Source organism: Phaethon aethereus, assembly GCF_964289735.1.
Source record: "Phaethon aethereus genome assembly, chromosome: 8".
NCBI classification, from domain to species: domain Eukaryota; kingdom Metazoa; phylum Chordata; class Aves; order Phaethontiformes; family Phaethontidae; genus Phaethon; species Phaethon aethereus.
In genome coordinates this window covers 24,735,517-24,759,938 of record NC_138584.1, presented here as the reverse complement: position 1 = coordinate 24,759,938, position 24,422 = coordinate 24,735,517, and the positions used below count along the sequence as shown (strand labels likewise).

At 41.1% G+C, this 24,422-nt stretch overlaps 2 protein-coding genes across 2 annotated transcripts; one reads left to right on the top strand and one right to left on the bottom strand.

Annotated features, from left to right (window-relative positions):
• Positions 1 to 2,110: 2,110 nt before the first annotated feature.
• On the top strand, positions 2,111 to 6,795 carry PRDX1 (peroxiredoxin 1). The gene is made up of 5 exons (XM_082003259.1): positions 2,111 to 2,308; positions 3,316 to 3,469; positions 3,756 to 3,878; positions 4,732 to 4,862; positions 6,415 to 6,795. The coding sequence occupies exons 1-5, from the start codon at positions 2,203 to 2,205 to the stop codon at positions 6,498 to 6,500; spliced, it is 600 nt and encodes a 199-aa protein (XP_081859385.1). The 5' UTR covers positions 2,111 to 2,202; the 3' UTR covers positions 6,501 to 6,795.
• A 10,831-nt stretch (positions 6,796 to 17,626) lies between these two features.
• Positions 17,627 to 21,503, bottom strand: MMACHC (metabolism of cobalamin associated C; the record flags this gene model as incomplete). The annotated part of the gene is made up of 4 exons (XM_082003102.1): positions 17,627 to 17,938; positions 18,478 to 18,630; positions 19,016 to 19,210; positions 21,411 to 21,503. The coding sequence occupies 4 exons, from the start codon at positions 21,501 to 21,503 to the stop codon at positions 17,627 to 17,629; spliced, it is 753 nt and encodes a 250-aa protein (XP_081859228.1).
• Between the last annotated feature and the right edge of the window lie 2,919 nt (positions 21,504 to 24,422).

Sequence of the window (24,422 nt, the reverse complement as noted above, 5' to 3'; positions counted from 1 at the left end):
TGGCTTGTTATAATTGCCGTTTGAAGATAATTGAGGCCGTGTGCGGCTGTGAGCAACAGAAAGCTACTCTGACCTAATTCAAGTGTACTTGATTTGCAGTGTCCATTCTCCTTTCTTCTAGCATGAAAGGAAATAACATAGAATCTGTGGTCTGCTCCTCTGTGGGTTAGGAAATGCTGTGGCTAAAAATCCAAGCAGAACATGTGAGACCATGTGAGAACACATGCTAACCCTGCAGGCAGAAGCAGAAATGTTGGCTGGTCGCAGTAGGTGCTCTGAGGAAAGCAGATGGCTCTCTTGCAGTGCAAGGCAACCAAAACCTCCTGCCAAGGTTGAAGATTTTCATGTTACCTAAAAAGGGGGCAGTAACTTGTAAGTTTAGAAAGGGGAAGTATCAAGGAGCAGTCTGACAGCTTTTATTTGGCATTGAATAAGTAGTAAAATACTCCAGGGGACTGGTGATAGAACAAATGTAGGAGGGCTGCCATAGTACTGAGCAAAAGGATGACCTTGAGCTTCAGTAATGGAAGAGGATGTAAGGAAAAGAATGACAGAATGTGGGGTCATGTGCTCCAGATGAAACAGCTCTTGCTTATAAGAAAATTCACTAGTTGAAGGCATCTCAAATATTGTGCAATGGCTGTCCCCCAGTCCCTCTTACAGAACTGGAGTTTTAGAATTGCACCTGCATTCACAGCTACATGTGATTGATGCCTTCCTGCTAGACTGCTTCCATATGACCCTACAAATTCTCTGTAGTTCTGGCCACCTTCATTTGTAAGATGTGTTCATAGTCTGCTGCAGTTGAAAACTAAACCTTTGGATGAACATGGGAGTAAAGAGCTTTGTTGCAAGAGGCAGTTAGAAATGCTGAACATGTTGGCACTTCTCAAACTGAAAATTGAGAGGTAGATGACTACTGTCTATATATTGTCAGGGAATGTAAGAGAAACTTTCAAAGGTAAAACCATTACTGAAGAGACTGAACTTGGATTGAAAGCTAAATGTGTATGACTTACAGGCTAGTTCTCCAGGAAGAATGTGGCTGGCAAGGAGGAAGGAGCCAAGAAATGAGGTGTGCTCAGCTGTTTTTCTTTAGAATGGACTTAGTGTCTTGCAGGCAGGACTTGGAAGAATCCTTGAATCTTGACTTTCCTTAGCAACATGAGACTCATGCTAACCTTTCAGAGGTTTTTTTATCTCCAAGGCAGCTAGTACTTTTAGCAGTGTGTAGGATGACTTCAGTGAAATCACTTAAGAAGATTTTGTGAGTTGAAGAAACCCAGGTTCATAAAGGTACCTATTTGAAAGATTATGCTCTGGAAGTAACTGGAATTCTAAAGTCATATACTGCATTCCCAGACTGAGCAAAAATACTGTACAGGGTGTATTACAAATGACTAGGTTTTAGGGCAGGCAGCCAGAAGTAGAGTTTACTTGTCCTTGTGTATCCTCTTACTCTTTCACAGTAGACTGAGGGGGTGGACAGCACAACCTGGCTGTACTGATTTAAGATGTGGTGAAATTTTAATTGTTAGCATAGAATGTGATTTCCCATGTATATGATGAATCTTTCTAGTTGCAAATAAAACAAGGTTTAATTATTTGAAAGGCTGAAGTGTAGTTATGCAGAGCACTGTTTTTTGGGGATTAACAGAAGTTCTTTTCTTCTGGAATCAAGAGGAAGATAAAATTGAGGCCTTAAATTAACTTGTAAAATTGAACAAGGGTGTCCTCATCAAAAGTTCTAAAGAAACCAGACTTTTGAACTCATCTACCAGGTAGAATGGGAAGACTTACTGAGTACAGCTGAAACTCTAGGCTAGCCCTTTCCCAGATTGAGCTGTTACAGGTCAAAGGCAACCATTACTGTATCATTATGAGGCTAATGAGCCATAGATCTTGAAGTGCTAGTAGTCTATGTAGTGGCTTGGTCTGGATATCTAGGCTGCGATTATGGAACTGCATCTTACTGTGCCGCTTCTTCAGGAAAAAAAGTTAGTGTTTTAACTTGACTACCAGGTGACAAAGGTAAAAACAATTTCACTCTTAAGCCTTGTGTTGCAAGACCAAGTGCTGATAAACTGTCTTTGATGTTCAGTCTAAATTGATAAGATGCTTTGAATAAATGCTTGCTTCCTCATACAAATGTACTATTATCTAAACTGTATTGTTATTAATTCCTATCTAGATTAAATCAAGATGGCTTCAGGAAAGGCTTTCATTGGAAAACCAGCCCCTGACTTTACTGCCACGGCTGTAATGCCAGATGGACAATTTAAAGACATCAAACTCTCTGACTATAAAGGTAAGCTTATGTGCTTCTCTAATTACAGTTATAATCTGGCCATATGCAGGAGTGGAGGGTGTCTAAGGATACATCTTAATTTGGTTTTGAAGTGACCACATGGCAGTAGACTGAAGTACACAACTTGTGCAGTGGTTCTCGGTGATGGCTGGAGTATGCTTGGGAAACTGTCAGAAGCATGGCTGAATGTCCCAGCTATTATAATTATTGCTAATTAGCATAAAACTCCTCTAAACTGTAATCTTGGATCAGACTTATTTGTCCTGTCTATCATACTATGAGACTGATGTAACATCTCTAAATTATGTGGAACAGCAAAATCCTCTCTTGTAAGCTTTCTGTCAAGGGAAAGTAGATTCTTTCCTCTGACCAATGAAGCTCCTTTCTCTTGAGTACTGGCAAAATGTGTGTCTTACCAGAAAAAACTTACTGAAATCAAAAGGAAAGCCTGAAGTATTCAAGTACTAATGTGGATGGCTTTAGAAAGACATTTCTAATGAAGCTGTGTCCCACAGGCTGCATGAGGGTGGTGAGTAGGTGTAGCCTAGTCACCCACTTGATTAAAATGCCTCCTTGGCTTGTAGCCATGGTACTTCATGGTACTTCTGCACTCTGTTAGTAGTCAACCATAGGGTCTTCTAGTGTAGGTACTAGGTGTACTCTGGGCAGGCCTATGGGAGTAGACCCAGGAGACAGGCATTCCCTGTCAAACTGGACAGTCTGCTTTTGGAGACTTCAGCTGGGTAGAGTTCTGCGTTATTAGCTGTAGAGTAGCATTGAAGAGTGTTGCAAATAGCATTTGGCTGAAGTGTAAATCCCCTAGATGCTTTATGGGCTTGCCACCTATATAGCAAGTCTTAAAACAGAGGCATCTGTAGTTTGCCATTTAATCTTTAAAGGTAGTGTTGTATCAAGCCCTATCTCCTCTATCAGTATTTGAATGGTTGATGTGGAATATGACAACCCTTATAAAGGTAAGAGATTAACTGGTCATGTTGCTTTTCCAGGAAAATATGTTGTGTTCTTCTTCTACCCCCTGGACTTCACTTTTGTCTGTCCAACTGAAATTATTGCATACAGTGACAGAGCTGATGAATTCAAGAAAATTAACTGTGAAGTAATTGGAGCTTCTGTTGACTCTCACTTTTGTCACCTTGCCTGGTAAGAATCAACCTTTTAACCTAATTGAATGTTCTGCTTGGTCTCAGTTCTTGCAGGAACTGAATCCTGAGTATATTCAAACTTGCTTACTGAAGTATCAAATAAAGGCACTTGGGAAGTATTGGTAGTGCCAGGTGGTTCTGAACAGAACTGAGCATACCATTCAGTTCTTTTGTTGCCTCATGGCAGATTGAGTATGATATTGCAGAAAGGATCAGCTTCTCTTGTACCTTGTACTTTATTCTGAATTGTCCATATTTTTAACATTTAAACTTCCTTCTTTTAGGATCAACACTCCTAAGAAACAAGGTGGTTTGGGTACTATGAAAATCCCATTGATTTCTGACACAAAACGTGTCATTGCCAAAGAATATGGAGTACTTAAAGAGGATGAAGGTATTGCATACAGGTAATATGCAAGAAGGCAAACCTGCTGTTAAAGTCTTATGTTGCAATAGATGGAGCATGTCAGGTGAACACAGAGCTTGCATATACTTGAACATGTGCAGGAAGGTGAAGCTGTTGGGTATTTGAGATGTAAACTGCTTCAGGCTGTCACACTCCTACAAGGGGAGATGCTACTTGGTTCTCCTTAATGTTTAGACTTTTCATGGTTTTGGTAAACTAGATAAGCGCCTGCTGCTTCCCTTTGATTACCTGCCTGCACAGTGTGGGAATCTCAGGCAGGTGAGCTGCTGCAAACATTGGTAATGCAAGACCTACATAATCATGAAAGTGATTACAGGTATTTAGTGGTTAAAGTACAGATTAATTAAAACCCAAGCCTTATCTTTTAGTCAACTGTTCAGTTCCCTCAGCAACTTTAAACTTCTGTGAACTCCTAGCATGACTTTGGAGGACTGTGAGCCATTGTGGGGTTGGGTTTTTTTGAGAATGGTGCACATAGCTTTTCTTTGAATGTAAGAATGCATCTCCTTCAATTCACTTTTTCCTTGGGTTTCTCTTACATTTTGTTTTTCCATTAGTATCTCACTTAAATAGGAATTGTTGCTTTCCTGCATTAGTGTTTTGACTTACTTCCTGTCTTTCCTTGTTCCTGCTGAATGTTAGGCTTTCAACTGCTAATGTTTCAGTGCTATGCATACACCAAAGGTATTGGGTTTTTAGGAAGAGGTCAGTAATACTACATGACACAACTTAACTGCCATAATAGTATACTGATCTGGAGTTTTTTTGAAACTCGAGTCTAATCAGGCTTTCAAAAGCTGTGTTTAACTCTAGAGCTGTTCTGGATTTTTTAGGGGTCTGTTCATAATTGATGAGAAGGGAATCTTGAGGCAGATAACAATCAATGATCTTCCTGTTGGCCGTTGTGTTGATGAAACCCTCAGACTTGTCCAGGCCTTCCAGTTTACAGATAAACATGGAGAAGGTAAGAGTTCTTCTTTCTGATCTTAAATGTTTTTTCTAGAGAACAGTATTAACTAGGCAGGTTAAATCAAGGTTTACTGAAAGGTACTAAGTACATGTATTGATGTGTGTGCAGCAAGTAATTGTGCCTCTTGAAATGCAGCTGGTTCTGTAAAGCTACTTGAAGGACACCATAGTGCTATATTTACCCTATTCCAGTTAATTGTCCATTGAGTTACTTGCTAATGTCGAAATATCACTTAAATCAATTTGGTGCTGGATGTCTTGTCAAGCACATAGCAGTTGTTTCTCAATTAGACACAGAAAATACTTGAGACAGAAATGAAGAACATGTAGTAACTTAGCCTGCAAGGGTAAGCATAATTTAGCCTCTGCTCTCAAATTTGAGACCATCAGTACTAATGCAGTGTTTTATACAGTCTGTTAGACAAAGCATTTGAATTCCCAGAAAGCCATGTGTAGTGAGGGGAAAATGGATGAGAGTCTTTGTGCCCATAGTTCAAAAGCGATATGGTGCTTGAGGCTGGTAGCTTTTCTGTAGGAATTGCAAAACAAAAAAACACTGCAGACAAAAGGTTTGAACCAAGTTATGGAAACTCAAAATTGCTGTGTAGGTATTGGTAGTCTTCAGCTGTCATTAATGATGTGTTGCTGCAGTCATACTTAACTTGCTTCAGAACTGGTAAATCAATGGCAGATTTTATTAAAACAGGCTGCTACTGTGGCTGTGCCTATAGCCTGAAGAGAGTCAGTGTTTTTGAACTTGTAGGCCATCCTCTGTCAGCTGAGGAGACATCCCTAATTTCATAATGGAGCAGTCAGTGTCATGCAAATGAAGCCTTTTGGGGCTTACTATGCCCTGGTGTAGTCAAAAGCTTTTCCTCCAGAACTAGGACTGCAGTCATCTAAACCAGGATAGACCAGAATAAGGTGTGTAGCAACACTCCAGCTGAGAATACTATAGCTAAAATTGCCAGTCTTGTACAGAGCAAGCATCCAGACTTGCATAGCTGTATACAAGGAAGGCTGTGTCCAAAAAAAGCTGCTTAGGAGTCACTGCAGTTTTGAGGCCATGTGACCTCTGCATCTTGGTGGCCTTTTGATAGCCATATAGGAGAAGTAGAGTTTAACTCTTCTTCCCCCCTCCTGGTTAAACTGGAGAATGGGACTAGGGTTGATAAAAGATAAGGAGAGCACAGACTTGACTGGATCCAAGGAGAGAAGAGTAATAGTTGTAAAGCCTTCTGATCCAGGCTGCTGGAGTTGGTGTTACCTTGCTGTCAAGCTTCTATGAAGTTTTTAAGTGGGGGTGGGGAGGGGTGTATGTGTAAAGGGTCCACTGGTCCTAGGGCAAACACCTTGGTTCCTTGGGTGCTACTACCTAGTGAACAAATGGAAATGAGTAAAATAAACTGAATGTAACACCACACAAACTGAATGCACCTCCTGTGTTGCAAAAATGTATACATGTTTTGAGTTGCTAGTTTGCTTTAATGTTATGTAAAATATGTTCTGCAGGAGCAGCTGGTAAGACTTAATGTTTATCGTTTCAGTGTGCCCAGCTGGCTGGAAGCCTGGCAGTGACACAATCAAGCCTGATGTTCAGAAAAGTAAAGAGTATTTCTCCAAGCAGAAATAAACCTCCAGTCTGAGTGGAAAGTAGTATGCCTTACATAAAGAGCAAGCATCAGTTACTGAACTTTAACTAAATCATTGCATTTGAGTCAAGGGATCATGTGATAGGTATAAACAGTAACTTTTTTACTTGAAAGAAAGTTTGTCCTCATGATAGTACCTTCATAGAAAATCTTAATGATCAATATCTGTACATCAAGCCCTGTGACTTTAGTGACAATGCAGTGTATGTGGTTAGCCATGTGTTGCATTTAGAGCAGTGATATCCTTTTGTAACTCTATTAAACTTGTGGAAAGAGCATACTGTCTACTGTTCTTATGTATAGTCATCAGGAGACCCAAAAGCAATGCAGCTCCATTTCTGAAAGCTCTGTCTACTGAGCTGTTTGTAGACATCTCAATACCTAAAGGCCTTTTACAGCTCCATTACAATGGAGATACACTTAGCTTTCATGTTGCAGTAGTAAAGTACTCTTTACACTCTTCATGACTTTGCTAGGTAGGGGAACATGGTTTGATATTAGTCTGTCAAGACTTAAGCAATCCTACAGTGCCCAGAGCATGAAGCACAGACTGACAAAGGCTGGCATGTTTTCATGCATTGTCAACTTAATTTTTATATCCACTTGGTCAAAACTATGATGGTTTATGCTAAATTTCTGTGAATCCAACATTCAGTTTGAACACTGTACAGGAGTGGAAGACTGGGCTTTCTGGAAAGCAAACTTCCTTGGATATACAATATTCATCCCTAGCCTCTCCTGCTACATGGAATGGGAGTGAGAATATGCCCATTGTCCATTAGCTTGTAGTCATAGGATTAAGATCAAAAGGGTGGCACTATAAAAACTGGTACTCAGATGTGCTCAGCCTTATCTTTAATCTTTGTATTCCAAATGATTATTAAAACTCAAAGCACATGACTTGGGCCTTAAGTTACACTAAAGCTTTGTCTGCTGTGTAGCTTCATAGTTAAAGGTAGCAGCTGTTAAGTTCAAGACTTTAAGGAGCTATTGCCTTAGCTGTTAGAACCCTGTGACCTTTGTGTACCTGTAAAGGTTAAACTCTTAAAGGTCAAGACCTTGCATCTAACTTCAGCTCCTCAAGTAGTAAACAAGTTATGTCCTGCTTAGTGAGGAATAACAAAGTTGAGGCCCAGGGCTAATTAAACAAGTTGGAAGTAAAAATTGCATACCTTGTAGTAAACTTTTCTTGTGCAGTTATAAAAAATAGACTTATTGCAGAGCCTTACTGCCAAATACTGCAATAAATACTAAAATAGCTAATCCCCTGTGTCTTGCTTAAGTGCCACAAATCTTCCTGAAGGTGTGTGAAAGTGATGCCTAACTGAACCATTTTTGCTTAGTATTTAAAATCCAAATTCTCCTCAAGATAAAAAATGAAGCTAACATCCTAGGGTGGCATTGAGAAGTGACAGGAGCATTTACATATGATATGGTTCAAGGTAAGTGAATAAATACTAATCAATATGGCTGAGCACAAAGTTATCTTTGTCTGCTAAATGAAAAGGAGTAAAGTCTGGGCTAATATAAAACTTACCTTAGTTGTATCTAGCTATATTAACCTTGAAATGGTACAAAAGTGATTACAGCAGTTCTTTGGAGGGTACAGTATTAGTGGGGTCTAGACCTGTGGAATGAGGATCTTTACCCTCATGATGAGACTAAAGTGACTCTTCCTCTTACTCAGAAGTAAAATTGCACCTCTTTTGCCTGGGCCATTGTAGCATATAATGCTCCATGAAGTCCTGCTAACTCCTGGTAGTGTGACAAATAAGCCTGTTCTGTGCCCAGAGTGAGGGCCTTTGCATTAATGACAAAGTTTGGCCCCTCACCATGATATAAATGGCCTTTCTCAAATCCTTCAGCTGTATTCACTACTCAAATGTAAAAACAAGCATTTAAAAGGAAGACTTACTAGCTGCTCTCTCACCTACACCTTGTCGTTTGGGATGGAGTTCTCTCACTCCCATCTTTGGAGCCCTCTCCCAAAAGGCAGAGGAAGTTTTCATGCGCACATCCCAGGCGTTCGGAGGAAGATAGTCTGACGGCGACGGAGTCCCCTGCGCTTTACGGCTGCTCCTCCGGGCTCAGGCGGCAGCCCTGCCCCCCGCAGCCCGCCGCGTCTCAGCGGCCCGGCCTGGCCTTTCCCTCGCCGGAGGCGCCGCCCGCGCTTTTCCAACGGCCGCCGCTGCTCCCGCCCCCGCCGGCGCGCGCGGAGGCTGGGGATTGGCTGCGCTCGGGGCCCCGCCAATCCGTGCGGCGGGAGCGGCGGCGTCCCTCGGCGCGCGCCGGTGGCGTCGCGGCTGCTGCTGGGAGGAGAGGTCAGCGTCGCCCTGAGGGGAGGTCTGGGCTTAGGAGCGGCCCGTGAAAATATCTATTCTCTTCGTTTATTTAGCCCGCTCCTCTGACGTAACGTGAACGTGTTTCGCTTGTTACATTATTTCCTTTGCGTGGTGGTCAGGTGGAGACTCGAGTTCTGACAGGAAGATTTTATTAGCTGGTGATGTTCCCCCTCGCTGCTAAGGCGGTTATGTTCACTTTTGGTGTGAGTGGTATCTAATATTGTCCCACAGCATATCTTTAATCGTTTAAATAGTTGTGTTCGTGTATTGGTTTTACTATTTTGAACAGTGGTTAATCGTGATAGCTACTTAAGTAGCTATTAATTTAGCAAATCTGTGACAGAGAAAAGGGTTTTGGTTACAGTTGGTCTGCTGCTGGACTCCCCTCGGAGTTGGAACACTGAGACTACTAATGGTATGTACTGAAACATCATAGTCGCTGGTGAATGATGACAATGTGGAAATTCAAAACAGGCAAGAAAGAAAATACCTGTTGGTTAGGAACTGTGTTATATATTTGCACCAAAGGGTTGACTGTGGGAATTAATGCAATTAAACGTATTTATATTTTAATACTTCAGCCATGTGAGGCATTCCTGGGAACGTCTGCCACACTGTCATTTTAATTTTTCTGAGAGGGTAACACACAAAACTTCTTTAATTCAAGAAGAGCCTTGGTTTTATTTCTTTGCATAAACTCAATATTGATTCAGATGCAGCTTGGAATTTCCATTAAGTGTTCTGAGGCTTACACCCCACTCCTACTATCTTACACTGGTGTAATTTTAATGACATTCAAATAATTATAATCCTTATTTATCAAAAAACCTTTTCATGGACCAAGATGCATATTGTATTTTCGCTACAGTTATAAACTGTTTTTTCTTTCATGATCAATGGGTGCCATATTTCCCAGTGAGGTAAAAACACATCAACGGTTCTTAGCTTTGGTGACAGGACTGATGGTAGTACACAATACTGCAATTAGCTAAGTCTTTTCCTGAAGATGCCTACAGCAGATGGTATTTAGAAAGGACAGATATCTTGAATGTGGTGGGGTAGGGGTTTTGTTTGTTTGTGTGGTGTTTTTTTTTAATGTGTGAGTGCACATCTCTAGTTTGGGTGCTTATTATAAGAATAACCTTGAATTCATTAATTTCTTTAGAATATCTTGCTAAGAATAGTCAGATGAAGAGAAACTAAAATACGTGATGCTGGCTCTCATTTCTATTTCCCTTTATTTGTAGCTGATTGCTATGATTACTGAGGTTTTATGTAACTGGCTTGCTGCTTTCCAAAATGAATGTATTTTAGAAGCATATGAAGTTTCAGTCTTAAAATAATCTCTGAAAAATTATTTGGATCAGTTTAACTGTATGCATCTTTTTCGGATTTTTACAGAAATTTATGATACTGCATTCCTCTCAAAAGTAGAGTGCCAATGGAAACACATGTACTAGCAGTCATCTACTGACAATACGATAATGGAATTTGCTATATTTTCATACATTTATATTCTTATTTTTGAGGGCTGAACTACACAACACCAGGTGTTTACACTGGTAAGCTGCTATAACAGATGTAATTATATAAATATATATGGGATTTTATCTGTTTGAGATCTGTAAAACTGTTAAAACTGTATGTAAGTAAATATTATTTCAAAATTGTATGCAACAGTAGTTAACAAGAGCAAACTCTTGTCAGTTTTTGAAACTGAACTTCAACAGCTGTGGTGAAGCAGCCCTGATGTCACCTCTCTGGTGGTGTGATCTCACCCTCAAAATAAATGGCGATGGTCTTGTTCACTGCAGTGTTACAGACAGTGGCTTACGTACCTGATTTGTCTGATCTTACTGAAGACTGAGTAAAAGTGGAAAGGAAACAAATCTTCTACGCATTGTGTTCTTCATATATTACCTAAAATTAAGAATATTTACTCCCTTATTTTTGTGATAGATATCTGCAATTAAGTTTTCAGAGAATTGCATTTGTGTAAGAGTGACAGGATTTTTTTGGTATGTATAATACAAAACAGTGTATCAGACTTAAATTCTGTACATTATATGTTTATCATAGAATACATAGAATGTGACTTTCGTTATTTGACATACAGAATCTAATCTTTACTAGATTTTGTACATCTTCTAGGAGTATGTTTTTTAAAAATTAACAATTGCATATTTATTTTTAGATGTTTATAAGAAAAAATTGCTTAGTAGTGTTTAAAGAATTAGCACTTTCTTACAAAATGAGTTTGTCACTGGTTTTGAAAAATACTCTAAACGAGTGCTCCGACCTTTTTAATCAGGCCTTTGATGAATAGTTTATTGGATTGTCCAACAAATCAATACAGTTCAAAGAACAAAGGCAAGTAGTTTACATCTCACAGGTATTGCAAAATGACGCACTTTGGTTAGGAAAGTATGTTTACAAAAGCCTTGTGACTATACCTTTTAGTAATATTATACATCAAAACAACGGTCATGTAAAGATGATGTTAAAATAATGGGGTCTTCATATTAATAGTTTGAAAAATGTATCTTTTGTGAAATTTTTAGTGAGTCTGAAGTTCAGTATTAAATGACAGTCTGTATAAGTACACATTCTGAAGTATCTTGCTAGACAGATAGAGGACTTAAACCAGAAACATCATGGTTCTACTTTGCAAAGGGAGAAATTAGGTTGGTGCGGTGGAGTGCTGTGAAGCCACAGGGCAGGTAACTCTGTCCAGCGTGTACTAGTAGGAATACAGAACATTTGGACATCGAGTCAGAAAGTGTGTTAAAGCTGTCACTGTCTTTTGTTGATACAAATTAATGGTACATACAAAAAGAACACTGAATTTAGGAAATTGAAGTAGCAGGTATCTTCTTGATCATTAATGTATTAGCTTCCATTTTTCAATTCTAGAAGAGAAAAAAACCAGATGAATTTGCCTTTAATGTACAGTCAGAACCAATTTTGTCTGTCCACCTGTCTGTGTTTACATCAGGTCACTAGTCAGCATCTTCATCTATAACACTGGTACAGTTTAAGCATCTCAGAGAGCACAGGAATATGATATTATAAAATGGCTTTACAGGCCAAAGCCTGTGCAAATCAAACGACTCTGCATAATCAACTAATCTGTGCTGCGCACGCTTACATGGCTGCAGGAGAACAGGTTGCCATCACGCTGCGAATTGTTCGCAGTGTTCCTGCATGACCACGTGCCTGTGGTAAGCTCTTCTCACCACACCTAGTGATGATAAGTTTGGACTTTACTGTGAGACTTGGCTCTTTCACCTGAAACTTAAAGCACTGTACATATTATGGGACACGTGTCTGAATTTAGAATGTTTCTCTGCAAGGCACCATTTGACCATATCTATATGAATATATAAGAAGTCATTAAGATTGCTCTGAAACTGAGTGCCCAGTAGATTTGTGTTTCATATTCTAGAGCAACATATTTTTCAAGTATCTGCACTGACAAATGAGATTAATCTTTTGTCAAGAGAGAAAAAAAGTCTTTAATCTACAATTAATAAAACTTAATGTAATTTAAAAATAATGTATTTAGTCAAATTAACTTTTCACAAAAATAAGGTGAATTTCTTTTAATATTTATTGCTGTAGGGGTTTTGTTTTGTTTTGGAAGAAGATCCTGTTAAAAAGATTGAAGCAGCAGTGAATGGTTCAGGAAGACTAGTCAGAACAGTAGTGGAAAAAAGGTTATGACATGAAATTAAAATCTAAAACTAGCTAATTCCTGAAAAAAGGAATAAGAGGTTTTATGCATTCATAGAAAAACTAATGATTCTGCATAAATTTAAGATTCTGTAGGGTATTTCTTAACCCAGAAATTTCCCTGCCTATTCCTTTAATTTACTTACAGGAATTCTCCTACCCATGCTTTGTTTTATATGAGGGGAAAAAAAAAAAACAAAAAAAACAGGGCAACTTAGTGTAAAGGTATATGATTTCCAGAAATTTGAAGACTTAAACAAGTAGAACTCTTTTTGGAAATTTCCTTTAGGAAGTATTTTGAGAAAATAAAACCTATGCAGTTATTGAAAATAAAATTGCGTGTTCACTGAATTATGTGCAACATCAGCAAAAATAACGTAAAATGAGAAAATGTAGTATAGATATAATAATGAATGGTAGTTATGTAATTTATTTTTTCAGGAAGTAGCTACTTCCAATACTTTTATACATACATAATCACATTTTGAGGATTATGATATATTATTGGATTTTAAACATTCCACTGAAATATCTCATTGATCATTCTATGATAAAAGATTTAATTTTTTTTGTTAAGTTTCCCACCACCTTTCCTATTACTGTGTTTCAGTTATTGGGGAAAAAAAAAACCAACATTTTTTATTCTAAAGTGCTGTTTTTCTAAGGAATGTGAACATTTATCTGTTTTTCACTTGCAGAGAGAAAAGCAAAGCACGTTTGTGTTCCTTGGGTCTTTCTGTTTCCTCCTTGAAAACCTAGAAGGGAAGCGCTCTGTTCTCTTTCTGAAGCAAACATGATTGATGATCTGTCACAGGATATACGATATGACAGGAAGGCAACTTGACGGGGAAAAAAGTCTCATGAATACACTTGTCCATTTTGGTAGATGAATTGGTGAACATAGATGAAGGCTAAAGCTGCAGAGGTACAGCTGCACCTCTGCTGCAGTAAGCAGCGAAACCCACTTCCCCTTAGAGGAGGAACTTTGGAACTGTTGCTGCTTAAATCAGTTTGTCAAGCTAACTTTCTAAATGTACCTTTTGCATGGGGCTGAACAAAGAGTGGTGATAACCGCAGTGGTGCTGATCAGTAGCTGCCACTTCTTGTTTTCAGAAATACTGAAGTCTCTACTCAGATTATTTTTTTTAGTCAAATTCAAATCACTGTGCATTTTCAGTAATTTAACCCTTCTTAAATAGTAGTTACGCCACCAATAGCTTTGGTCACAAATGAATAAAAGACCATGTGTACTATAGTGAATGAGTAAAATTATGCTTCTGACCTGGAGGAGGGCAATGTAGCCCTACTGAAAAAAAAAAAAACAAAACCCACACCAAAACCTGAGAAAAACAAACTAAAAAAACCCCCACAAAAACCAACCAAAACAGAAAAAAAATGCAGAGTGCACTACTCTCATGAGGTTGTCTGTTTTTGTCTGCCACACCGGCACTGGTTTATACAGGAAACCATCTTTAGTCTTCCATAGTTTAGAGGAAGACAGGGCTATTACAAGCCATCCTTTTTATAGAAGGACATGAGGCAATACCAGGAATTAAGTTTGCCAAACTCTACTTCACACCACAAACATTAGTGCTTATTCTTGCACCACTGAGATGTAACTGATTTAACTGGTAGAAAAAACACGTTTTTCCCTTTCTGAGTAATAATCCTGATGGCTGCTTGTCACCAGATTAGATTGTGCTTCGTGTTTAATCAGTATTGTCTGCTACATCTTTAACCTTAAGGTTAATGATGAAGTCAAAAAAAGGAAACTTTAACTGAAGGAGAGGATGAATGATAAATGTTACGTGCATGAAAACATTACAAATTTGTTAATTCTCCACAGAATACTTTACTAGCTGAATACCTTTTGCTAAAACTGAATTCAAATCCAAGTAGCTTTTAACTTTTTTTTAACTGTTCAGCTTTTGAATAGTCAATCTCCTGGTTATATTGAGGAAAAAAGATAACTTTAATACATGTTTTAAAAATTAGGATTTAGTGAAAAACTTACTTGTCTAAAAGCATAAGATGTGATACTTGAACTAGTAAATCTATCCAAGTATCTGCAATTACTTGTTTGACATTTGCAAATGCTGAAAATAAGAATGTCTTCACAATGCCTCAGGATCCAAGAATGATCCATTCCTCACCATGCCTAGTCTTGTCCCAAGAGATGAGATAAATCCAACAGGTTCTCAAACTTCAGTTTTCTAAGACAAAGACCATTATACTCCAACCAGCAAGGGAAGAAAATTACTAGCTGCAGCTGTGGATCTCAGTGACCTGGCTACGAGAAAGACAGTAAGAACCAATCCAATTCACTCCAGAATTACTGTAGTAGGAGTGGATATATTATTAAAAATTTATACTCCATTCTGCCTGACATAACTCTATTGCCAGAAGCACAGAGAATGTGGATTTGCCCTTATTGTAACCCAGTATTTGCTAATATGTTTTAACAAATAAGAATTCCAGTGCTTACAGGTATTACTTTCAAGGGATTTTCCCTCTGTAGCAGTTGTGTATCGCTGGACGCCTTGAACTTTTGTTACTGCTATAACAGAGGGAAAAAATGAAAAGGCATTGTCATGTGCTTGCTGTTAAATGCTTATCTGTACCAGGTCATTTCAGCAAGATTTATTAGACTTATTCATAATGTGCTGTATGTTTTATTTTTTGATATCCCAGATAAGCCTGCTGTAATAGTTTACTAACTTCTAAGATAACCAACTTTTTCTTTTGTTTTCAGATACTGAATTTTCTGTGTCTTGGGTAGCTCACTATTTTCAGTATGTTAAAAACACAGTGATCAGTTCTCACTTCAACATGTTTAGCTCTCCACAAGTTAATCATTGCATTGCTTAAATAAAAATACTCAGTACTGAGGGTTACTTGCAACTTTTTATAGTTTATTAACCAAAATACCATGTGAAGAGAAATCAATTACAAACATTGAAATGGCTATGGTAATCTGTTTACTAAATGAAGTAAGACAAAATATTAAATATTTGTAAGAAATCCAAAATAGCAAAATATTTTACTTTAAATTGTAATGTAAAAAAATAACTGATTCCATTCTGTATTTATCCTTCTAAAAGAATCAGAATTTTGTTGCTAATATGAACCATTAACTCAAGTCCCTGTTAAATTACAGTTAAGTTGGAAAGTTCTGGAAGGTCAACCCAACATGTCAACCAGAAGTAATTCTGTAACAAAAGAACAGAATTTAAACAAATTTAATTATTTTGCTTAAATTAAAAATCACAATACCACTATCACACAGTCAGTCAGGTGTCTGCCTTAGTCAGATATGGTGAACAAAGCACGGAAAGCAACACAGACTTTTTTGTAACAGCAAATGAACAGAACAAACCCAGCGATCACATGCTCACTTCTCTGTTCACAGGAAAACAAAGTTGTTATGCTGAATTTTTATTATGCTTAGCTAGTATATAGACTATGGAAAATTGTATCAAGCAGTGACTTATTGTGAGGGCAACCTTAGTGTTTGGGTTTCCAACAGGTATGAAGAATCACAACATAAAATAAAAAGAAAGGGCTCAGTTCTGCAAAGTATTTTTGCATCATCATGTTGATCTAAAGGAAAGGTAAAAGTGCTTAGCGATTTGCAGCACTGCACTGCAGTCAAGTAACAAAACTCCCACAAACTGTATTCTAATTTATTATATTATTTTAATGAGGCCCGAGCCTCAAAGTGCTCCAAGATAAATTAATTCCTGATTCCCAGTGTCATTGTAACCTCTGAACAAATCTAACTGCACAAAATAATTTAAAAAAAAAGTTACGTTTTTGTCTGAAGATATTTTATCCAGCAATGTAAGTAACATGAACATCATGAACATTTGCTCTTTTTTTTTCCTCTGCTGCTTTGCCTGTGCGTGTGACAATGCTTCATGCAATGGTTTTTATGTGCATGCAGGTTTAAGATCTGCCCCATATGAAATGTACAACAGGAGACTAATTATGGTAGTAGAACTGTGGTATGTGTGTGGCTTGTGCTGGCACAATGCTGAGAAATATTTTAAATAGAAACCTCATCTACTTCAGAAAAACGTCATGCAATTGTCTTTTTAAGTCGGGTATCTTAACATGGGTATAAACTCCACTCACATAGACATTATTCAGCATCTTTCCAAAGATTTTAGTTGGCTGCTCTATACAATGGACAAATGCTTAAAATTGAACTAAAGACATCACCTTGTTCTGAGAAGCTGACCCTGGGTGAGAGGAAATGGCAGCCTCGAGCTGGGACCTTTGTAGTGTCCCTTCACCTTTCGTAACTACCGTGAAGGAGGTGGCTGCTGTTGGCTCTGTTTTCCTCACTCCTGTTCTACGGTACAGGACCGCGCTACTTAATGAAACAATCTGTGGAGAATTTTCATTTTGGATGTTAAGGAAAGGAGACATTAAAAGATTTCTTAATTAAATCAAGCCAGCTTCACTGCAAGTGGAGAAATACAGGGCGTATTTTCTTTCTGAGGAAGGCAAGGCTGAAAAGACTGAACACTTACTCCCTAGGGTAATAAAATGCTGGATACATCTAAAAATTTATCTGCCTTGAGTTCAGACTGAAGTATTTTGGAGTACAGTGACTGAAAATTAACTTTTTTTTTTTTTACTCTTACATAGAATAAAACCAAAACATTTGGAAAGAAGATTCTTGAGAACAAAAATGACTGCTGTAATCATCAGCACGGGTTTTCCAGTTGCCATCGTGTCTGAACTTTTCCGAACCCAAGGCTAACAGGCATCTCACCAGACTCCCAAAAAGACGCACCAAATCAGCAACAGCACAGAATGGACTGCTCCCACCTTCCTCCAGACCACAAGTACTATGATGCAGTGCTCCCTCTTACTCTGAGAAGCTGATGTTTAGAGTGAGACGCTCCACTCGCTGCTTGGATTTGCCATCTCTGTATCAGCACACCATCCTACTCAGCACCGTGGAAAAGAAGGTGCTGATGAGTTGCAGTTTGCTTGCCCTCTGCCCCTTCATGGAGCCTTGTTACTCAGTGAAATGTGCTTCTCTGGGCTTCTTGTGTTAGCCCTAGCAGTCTGAATCTCTCCGCTGGAGGAGTGGCAAAGTAGGCTTTTTGTTCCTCCGAGTACCTTTCCTTCACTTCAATTATGTCCCTGTAGCGGCTGTCCTGCCAGTGGAAATTGAATTGCTCCAGCAACTCAATTCTTTTTTCCTCTGTGCTCACACAGTCAACAGGGGCAGACTGTTCCAGGAACGGTACCTGAATATCTGGGAACAGGAGGAGACCCCGGATAGCAAACCAGCCGCCATACTTGGGGTGGATACATACACCATAGATCTTCTGGAAGAAAAAAAAGAAGGATCTAGGATGTCTCATTTTATTTCTAGTAATGGTTAGAGTTCAAAGCATCGAGGTTGATGCAACTTCTCACACTCCTAGCCCTTCTGCTACACAGTGAAGAAAGGAAAGCTCTTTCCTGAACATGTGGCTTGGAGCATTACATTTAATTTCCATTCTCCTGTGCCCACACACATGACCCTGTAGTGTGGGGAGAGGTCCCTTTCTGAAAATCTAACACACAAATTAACCACAGTGCAATTTTTTTTTTCTATTTATAATGCTCCAAGCAACGGGTCTTCTTTTACACTGAAATTTGTTCTCCTGTCTAAGGAGGTTTAATAGATCAAGATATTATTCTCCAGGTATGTATCTCCCTACCACCCCAAAGAAGCTTCCAGTTCCTGTCTGAAACAGTTTACGCATCTATATGTGATCCGGACTTTGTATATTCCTCCAAGAAGAACTAGTGAGTAAACAATAGTTGTACAATCCAGTGATTACAGTTTGGTTGTTCTTCCCACATTGTGTTTTTGCCTCACCTTTTTCCCCCAAGGATCAAGCTTCACATCCTTCCTTTGGTAGTAATATGCGGCTCCAGCAACGTGTGCAGCTGTCTGCGCCAAGAATTTGGGTTTTCGGCTTGGCAGGATCTCGTAATCAAATATGACATCCACCTTCTGGTCAGGGAATTTCTGGGAAAATTAAAAAAACCCAAAACAGCCCAGGCTCATGAAAAAAGATTTGCCTCTACAGAAATGCTGGATCCTAACAACTCAGGCACATGTGATGCCTGCAGATTTCTACATCCTGCTACTGAAATCAGCATGCTTGTGGCCTTGGATTTTCAAACTATGACTGTAAAGCACCCTACATAGCTACAGGTTGTAATGGCAGAGACAGAATATGCAAGTAAAGCAGGTCAACAGCCTGTTGACGCTCTTAGTAAGAATTACCATTGTGAATAATGCTTTACCCTTCTAAAAACCAAGGGCGGGAACCTGTAAGGCTTTGTCTACTGCTCAGCCCAGCTGGTTATATGCCACAATAGTACAAGGAATCAGTATTTCAGGTTCTTACCTCCTTCACACGTGACAAATGATGAGAAACACACTGATCCACGGGATCCCTGATTATTTTTAACCGTTCTTTGTTCACAAAAGGCTTCAGAGCTTTGTCAAACATTGAAGGCATGCTGAGGACCACGAAGGCCAGTGTGTCATCTGCGTAGGGGAGGTGAAAGGCTGGCTGGAGAATAGCATTGTACCATCCAACCTTTGGCAAAGAAAAACAAATCTCCATTAAAACAGGGACACCACTCTTTTGCTAGTGGGCATGCAGGAATTTTTAAAAGTGGAAGGAAGTGTAGCCATCTTCATTTGCAACCCAGATATGCAGCCTGCCTAGTGCCTTCCATTCAAACCAAGTTGTTTTGCATACTGGGATTTACAGTTTCTGGAAGCTGTACTGTGAGCTGTATGTGAGAGATAAGAATCATCCACTGCATTCAGCTCAAGAGACTGGCCTTTATCCAGCTCTGCTCAGAAACTGTAGAGGAAAGTATAAGCAACCTGTCTTGCCAATGCAAATCAGATGTTTTGGTTTAGATAAAGCTTTTACAGGTTTTTTTCTCATCTTTGGCCAGAAAGAAACTGGTACTTGTGTTTTGCTCATGTGACAAGTTGCATGGTTTATTTCTTCAGCAGGAAACATTTATGTGTGAAAATGAAGGATGTAAAGCTCCCAGCAGTGCTAAAATCCCCCAGAACCGTCACCCATAGAGCGTGGATTGTGACACAGCCACATTCTGGTATTTGTTTTCAGGGCTAGATGTGTTGCAACACACTCCAGAAATGAGGGATCAAGCCAGGGCAGCAGTTAGACCAAGGGGACAGGACTCAGACCAGCAACCGCCAAGCAGGAGGAAGTAATGGCCAAAAAGCCCTGCAACTCCTTTACTAATGTACTGCACCGTAACATCAGTCTTTTTACAGGTTATGATAACCCCAACTCTCCTGGGATGCCATAAAGACCAGGTCTAACATTCAGAGAGATGTCAAGTAACATAACTTTAATATTTAGTCTGAAAATGCAAAATACTGGTCACCTCTAAATATCAGTGAAATTAATCTGAAAGTGACTTCATAGGTGACAGTGGCAGCCAGACCTGCCCATATGGAAACACAGAATGAAAACTAAGCTTACATTCTTGCATCAAAAGTAAGATGTAAAAGTTTAATCAGTTTTGTTTAAGATGCTGAATCAATATTACAAGAAGTTACAGAGATGTGAATCTAAGGTTTGTTAATTTCCCAGTTTATATCAGTCAATACACCAGAGCTAGCTGTATAACTAAATCTAGGAAGAGATGCAGCATCCTAAGGTTTCCCTCTGGTAGTTGCAGCCCTTTTGATCTGGCTTCTGCCCCTAATTCTGCTGCTGTGTTTTAGGAAAGTAGTGTTAAAGTCTTCTCCAAATTCTGGAGATTTCACTCCTGTCAGTGCCTCATTCCCTTTTACTTTCTGTCAAGAATATATCAGCAAATACAAGTACAACATTCCCCAAGGAGCAGAAGGTCAGGTTTATCGTAGATTGATATGCATTTGATATTGTAGATTGATTTACTGCAGGTTGCTGCTGGGGTGGGTGAAGACGGAACCCCCAGGTTTTGGTGGAAACTGAGCGTACACAGTTCAATCCAGGGGACAGTGGGAGAGGCCCCCTTCAGCGGCCAGAATGAGCCGTGCGTCAGCAGGCCATTTACAAGCGGGTGAGGTCGTCTGCACTTTAATATACAGGCGTTCCTACATGTAGATTAAAATTTAAGCTTGTTTACAGGACTTTACTCTCTGCTGGTCTTTATTTAACTCTCCTGACCGTAACCAATGCAAAGGTCCTGAGCAAACCTCTAGTTCAGCTGATGCTCCCCCGGTGCCAAGGCACAGCAATGACCTTGATCCGTTTTACCGGGCAGACTAATCGGCTCACTCACGCTTTTTCCTTACGAGCACTTCCAGCCCGCGAAGTGCTTGCGCCAAGGAGGCAACGGCTGCCCCCTTTGCCCACCCCGCGCCCGGGGGCGGCACCGCGGGGCTTCAGAGACTTCGCCCCTGCGCTGGGCCTGCGCGGCGGCGCGGCGGCCGCCGGGGCTCGGGGAGGCAGTGCCGCCTGCCGTCGGCCGCGCGAGGAGGACGGCGGGCGCCGCCGCCCGGTAGCACGGGGGCCTGCCCAGGCGGCAGCGGCGCAGTGACAGGGCGAAGCAAGGGACCGGCCCTCGCCGGGAGCACTCGCTGCGGGCCGCCCGGCGGGACCGGCGCTTCGGCCCGGCACCGCTCCCCTCAGCGGCCACAGGGGTCACCGCCGGCTCGGGGAACCGCCACCGTCCCACATCCCCGCAGACCCCGGGGATGGTGACGCCCCTCTGATTGGCGTCACCGCGGGAGACGTCACAGCGAGCCCTGCGTGACGCCAGTACCTTGAAGGCGTGCACCTCGAAGCCGAAGGGGCCTAGGGCGCCGCGGAGCCGCTCTGCCACGCGCCCCTCCATGCCGCCTGCCGCGCGGGGCATCACGGGAAGTCAAAACTACCCTCTGGCGCGCGGAGCACCACGGGAGGCACGGAGCGACCCCCCCCAACACATCGCCGCGTCTCCTAGGCGACGGCGTGTTGCGCAAGGCACGCTGGGATTTGTAGTGCGCGCCTCCCTCCCCTCCGCGCGAGCCCGCCTGGCAGGGACTCCATGTCGTAGTGTCGACAGGTATCGGTAGTTGGGTTGGTAATCTCGGTGGAGTTCTGCCATGTCTAACGGCTGCGTGTGATTTTGTAGTTCCAGTGAGAAAGGGAGGAATTTTGGTTTCTCAACGCACACCCCGGCCCGTTTCCAGGCTCCCGACTGAGGTCCTAGCTGAGGCAACTTTAACCATGTGGGAGGCCCAGGTGGGCTGCTTCCTTCACAGCCCCTGGTAATGTCTGTCGCTTTTGGTCTGCAGTGGCTTTGCAGCTTGACAGACTAGGCCCTGAGAACGCTGCAACAGAGGAGTGCCTGCCTGGCACTCGGCAGCCATGTCACACCCGTGTGCATCTCTCGAGCTGCAGCGAGACAACAGGGGAGCTAGCAGCCATCCCAAAGCAAGGTGATTTGAGGGCTCCAGTGAGATTGCCTCTCAGTTAAGACCAAGTTTTCCTAGCATAGTTGCACAGCGTGCCCATCTATGCTATACAACTCTGTACTGTGCATATTTTTCTTTCATCATACACTGTTTGAAAGCTCCACCTTTCTGTGTGGGTGGACGCTGCTCACTAAAATAGTTAGCAAGGCCTCTCTGCTGATAATCCTTTCTCCTTTCTCATCTGAAAGTATGTGTTCTTTGCAGCTTCCCCGCTCCTTACCAACATATTTGCCACATTGGAGACCAAGCTGCAGATGTGGATCTCCTTACCCTAATCTTCATAGCAGCTTAATATAATCTTTACAGTTCTTGTGCAATGTTTTCTATCCGTTAGTCCTGAGTTTTATGATGCATCAGGACGTCAGATCTACAAGTTCTTGGGGACAGAACTACTTCAGATATGCAAGCTTCTTTCTTCGTGGAGTTCCCTTACATCTTCTAGAACCCCAAGAGTTGTTTCTTATTGTATCTCTGCCCTCTGTAGGAGAAGAGCAGAAGGATCCCATCAGTCTTATTTAGAATTAAGAATTGTTCTCTCCAGGTCTCCCTGTATTTCCAGCTTCTGAAGTTGAACCAGCCTACTAACTATGTTCTTTTCTGGACTAAGTTGCTCTCATACAAAATCTGTTTTTTCCCATCTACTCAGATCATTGAATCACTCGCTCAGTCTGTGAATTGACTAAAGCAGTGGCAGAGGGGAATTCTTGGGCTACTGCTGTGCTGTGCCTCTGTCGGGGATTGGTATGGGACTGAACCTTAAAACCATCTTACTGAGTATTCCTTGATCGTATTCTTATCCCTTCTGTCCCAGCAACTGAAGAGATAGGCTGGGACCTTAACATTTCCTGCCTTGGCTGTTTGCTGTTACAGAGGATGCTCAGTGATGTCAGAACAGCACTTAAAGCAGCTTGGAGGCCTTGCTGAAGAGGACAGAGCAGTTGAAAGCCGAATGTCATAACTAGCACCAGGAAGTGCTTCGCCAGCTCTATGGAGATTGTGCATCTCATTTGTATTCCAATGCCAACAGTCCACAGGAAATGAATGAGATGTCAGTGCTAAGACCTTTGTAGAAAGGTCTGGTGCAAAGGAGGTACCGGAGGAAAATGTAGCTTGTCCCACTTTCTTTAAGCAGCAAAAAACTACTGTGACAAAATGATGAATGTGTGAGGAAAGCGTTGGAGCAACTGCAGCATGAAGTCAGTTAGTGGTGTTGCGTTCTGCTCCTTGCATGGTCTGAACTCTGACTCTGCACAGGACAACCTGTTGCTGCCCAAGTGGTGTAGCAGAAACAGCCCCTGGTGGGAAGCACTGTAACGTTCGTTATAGTTGAGGATCTCTCATCAGGAAAATGAAACAAGGGAACACTGCTGAACAGGCAGCGCTGGCGAAGTGAAGAAGAACACAGAGGGCTGGCAAGCTGTGACTCCATGCTGTGCTCTGGGAGAACTGTGGGAGGAGAACATGTGTGGGGCTTGCCCGCAGCCTCTGAATCCACCCTTTGCCTTGGGAGAGGTGTGGGTGGATATAATTCTGTAGGGTTTTGCCTGTAACAGAGAGATGGAAGATGAGGTGCAGAATGTAGTTTAGCCATGGCCTTTTTCTTGGTCTCTGTGAGGTCAAGTTGCTTTACTGCACAGGTTGACAAGAGGAAGAACTATTGAACCAAATGTCTGCAACTGATTAAATTAACAGAACTCAAAGTCAACACTGCAAGGTGGGCTACTTTGCAGTCATGCCTCTTCCATCCAAGATCTGGCACTGGGTGGTTTGATGGCCCATGGCAGACCTACTGTTGGAATGAGCAAGCTTTGCTACTGGGATCTGTGAAGGAGAACTGAGTGTTGAAACTGATGTATGGAGAGTTTACTGTGAATAGTAGCCAGACTGAAAAATGCTATTGCTGCCTGCAATAGAGGAAGTATTTTTGTTAAATATTGTAGTACCACTAGAAGGCTTTGATCGAGACAGCCAGTGTGCAAGGTGCTCTGCAGGCACCTTTCGTGCCTCACAGGCTTCATGAAACAGCGAGAGACCTTTCTGTTCCAGTGTTAAATGATGGAAGACAGTTAGAAAGGTATCTTCAAAATATGTATACATGGGGGAAAAGATAAGTGTTTGTATGTATTCTGATATAACAGGTTTTACTGCAGCCAGAATAAAATCAATAGTTTTCTTAGTTGTCACAGAAGTAGATGACCTGTGCAAAAGAGAAAATCAGAAAAGACTTGATGGGAGAAGAATATAGAATGGACAGAGATGAGGGGTAAGGGTTGGCATGAGAGTAGGGCTAACAACTGGCCTGTATCTTTTGCACCAAG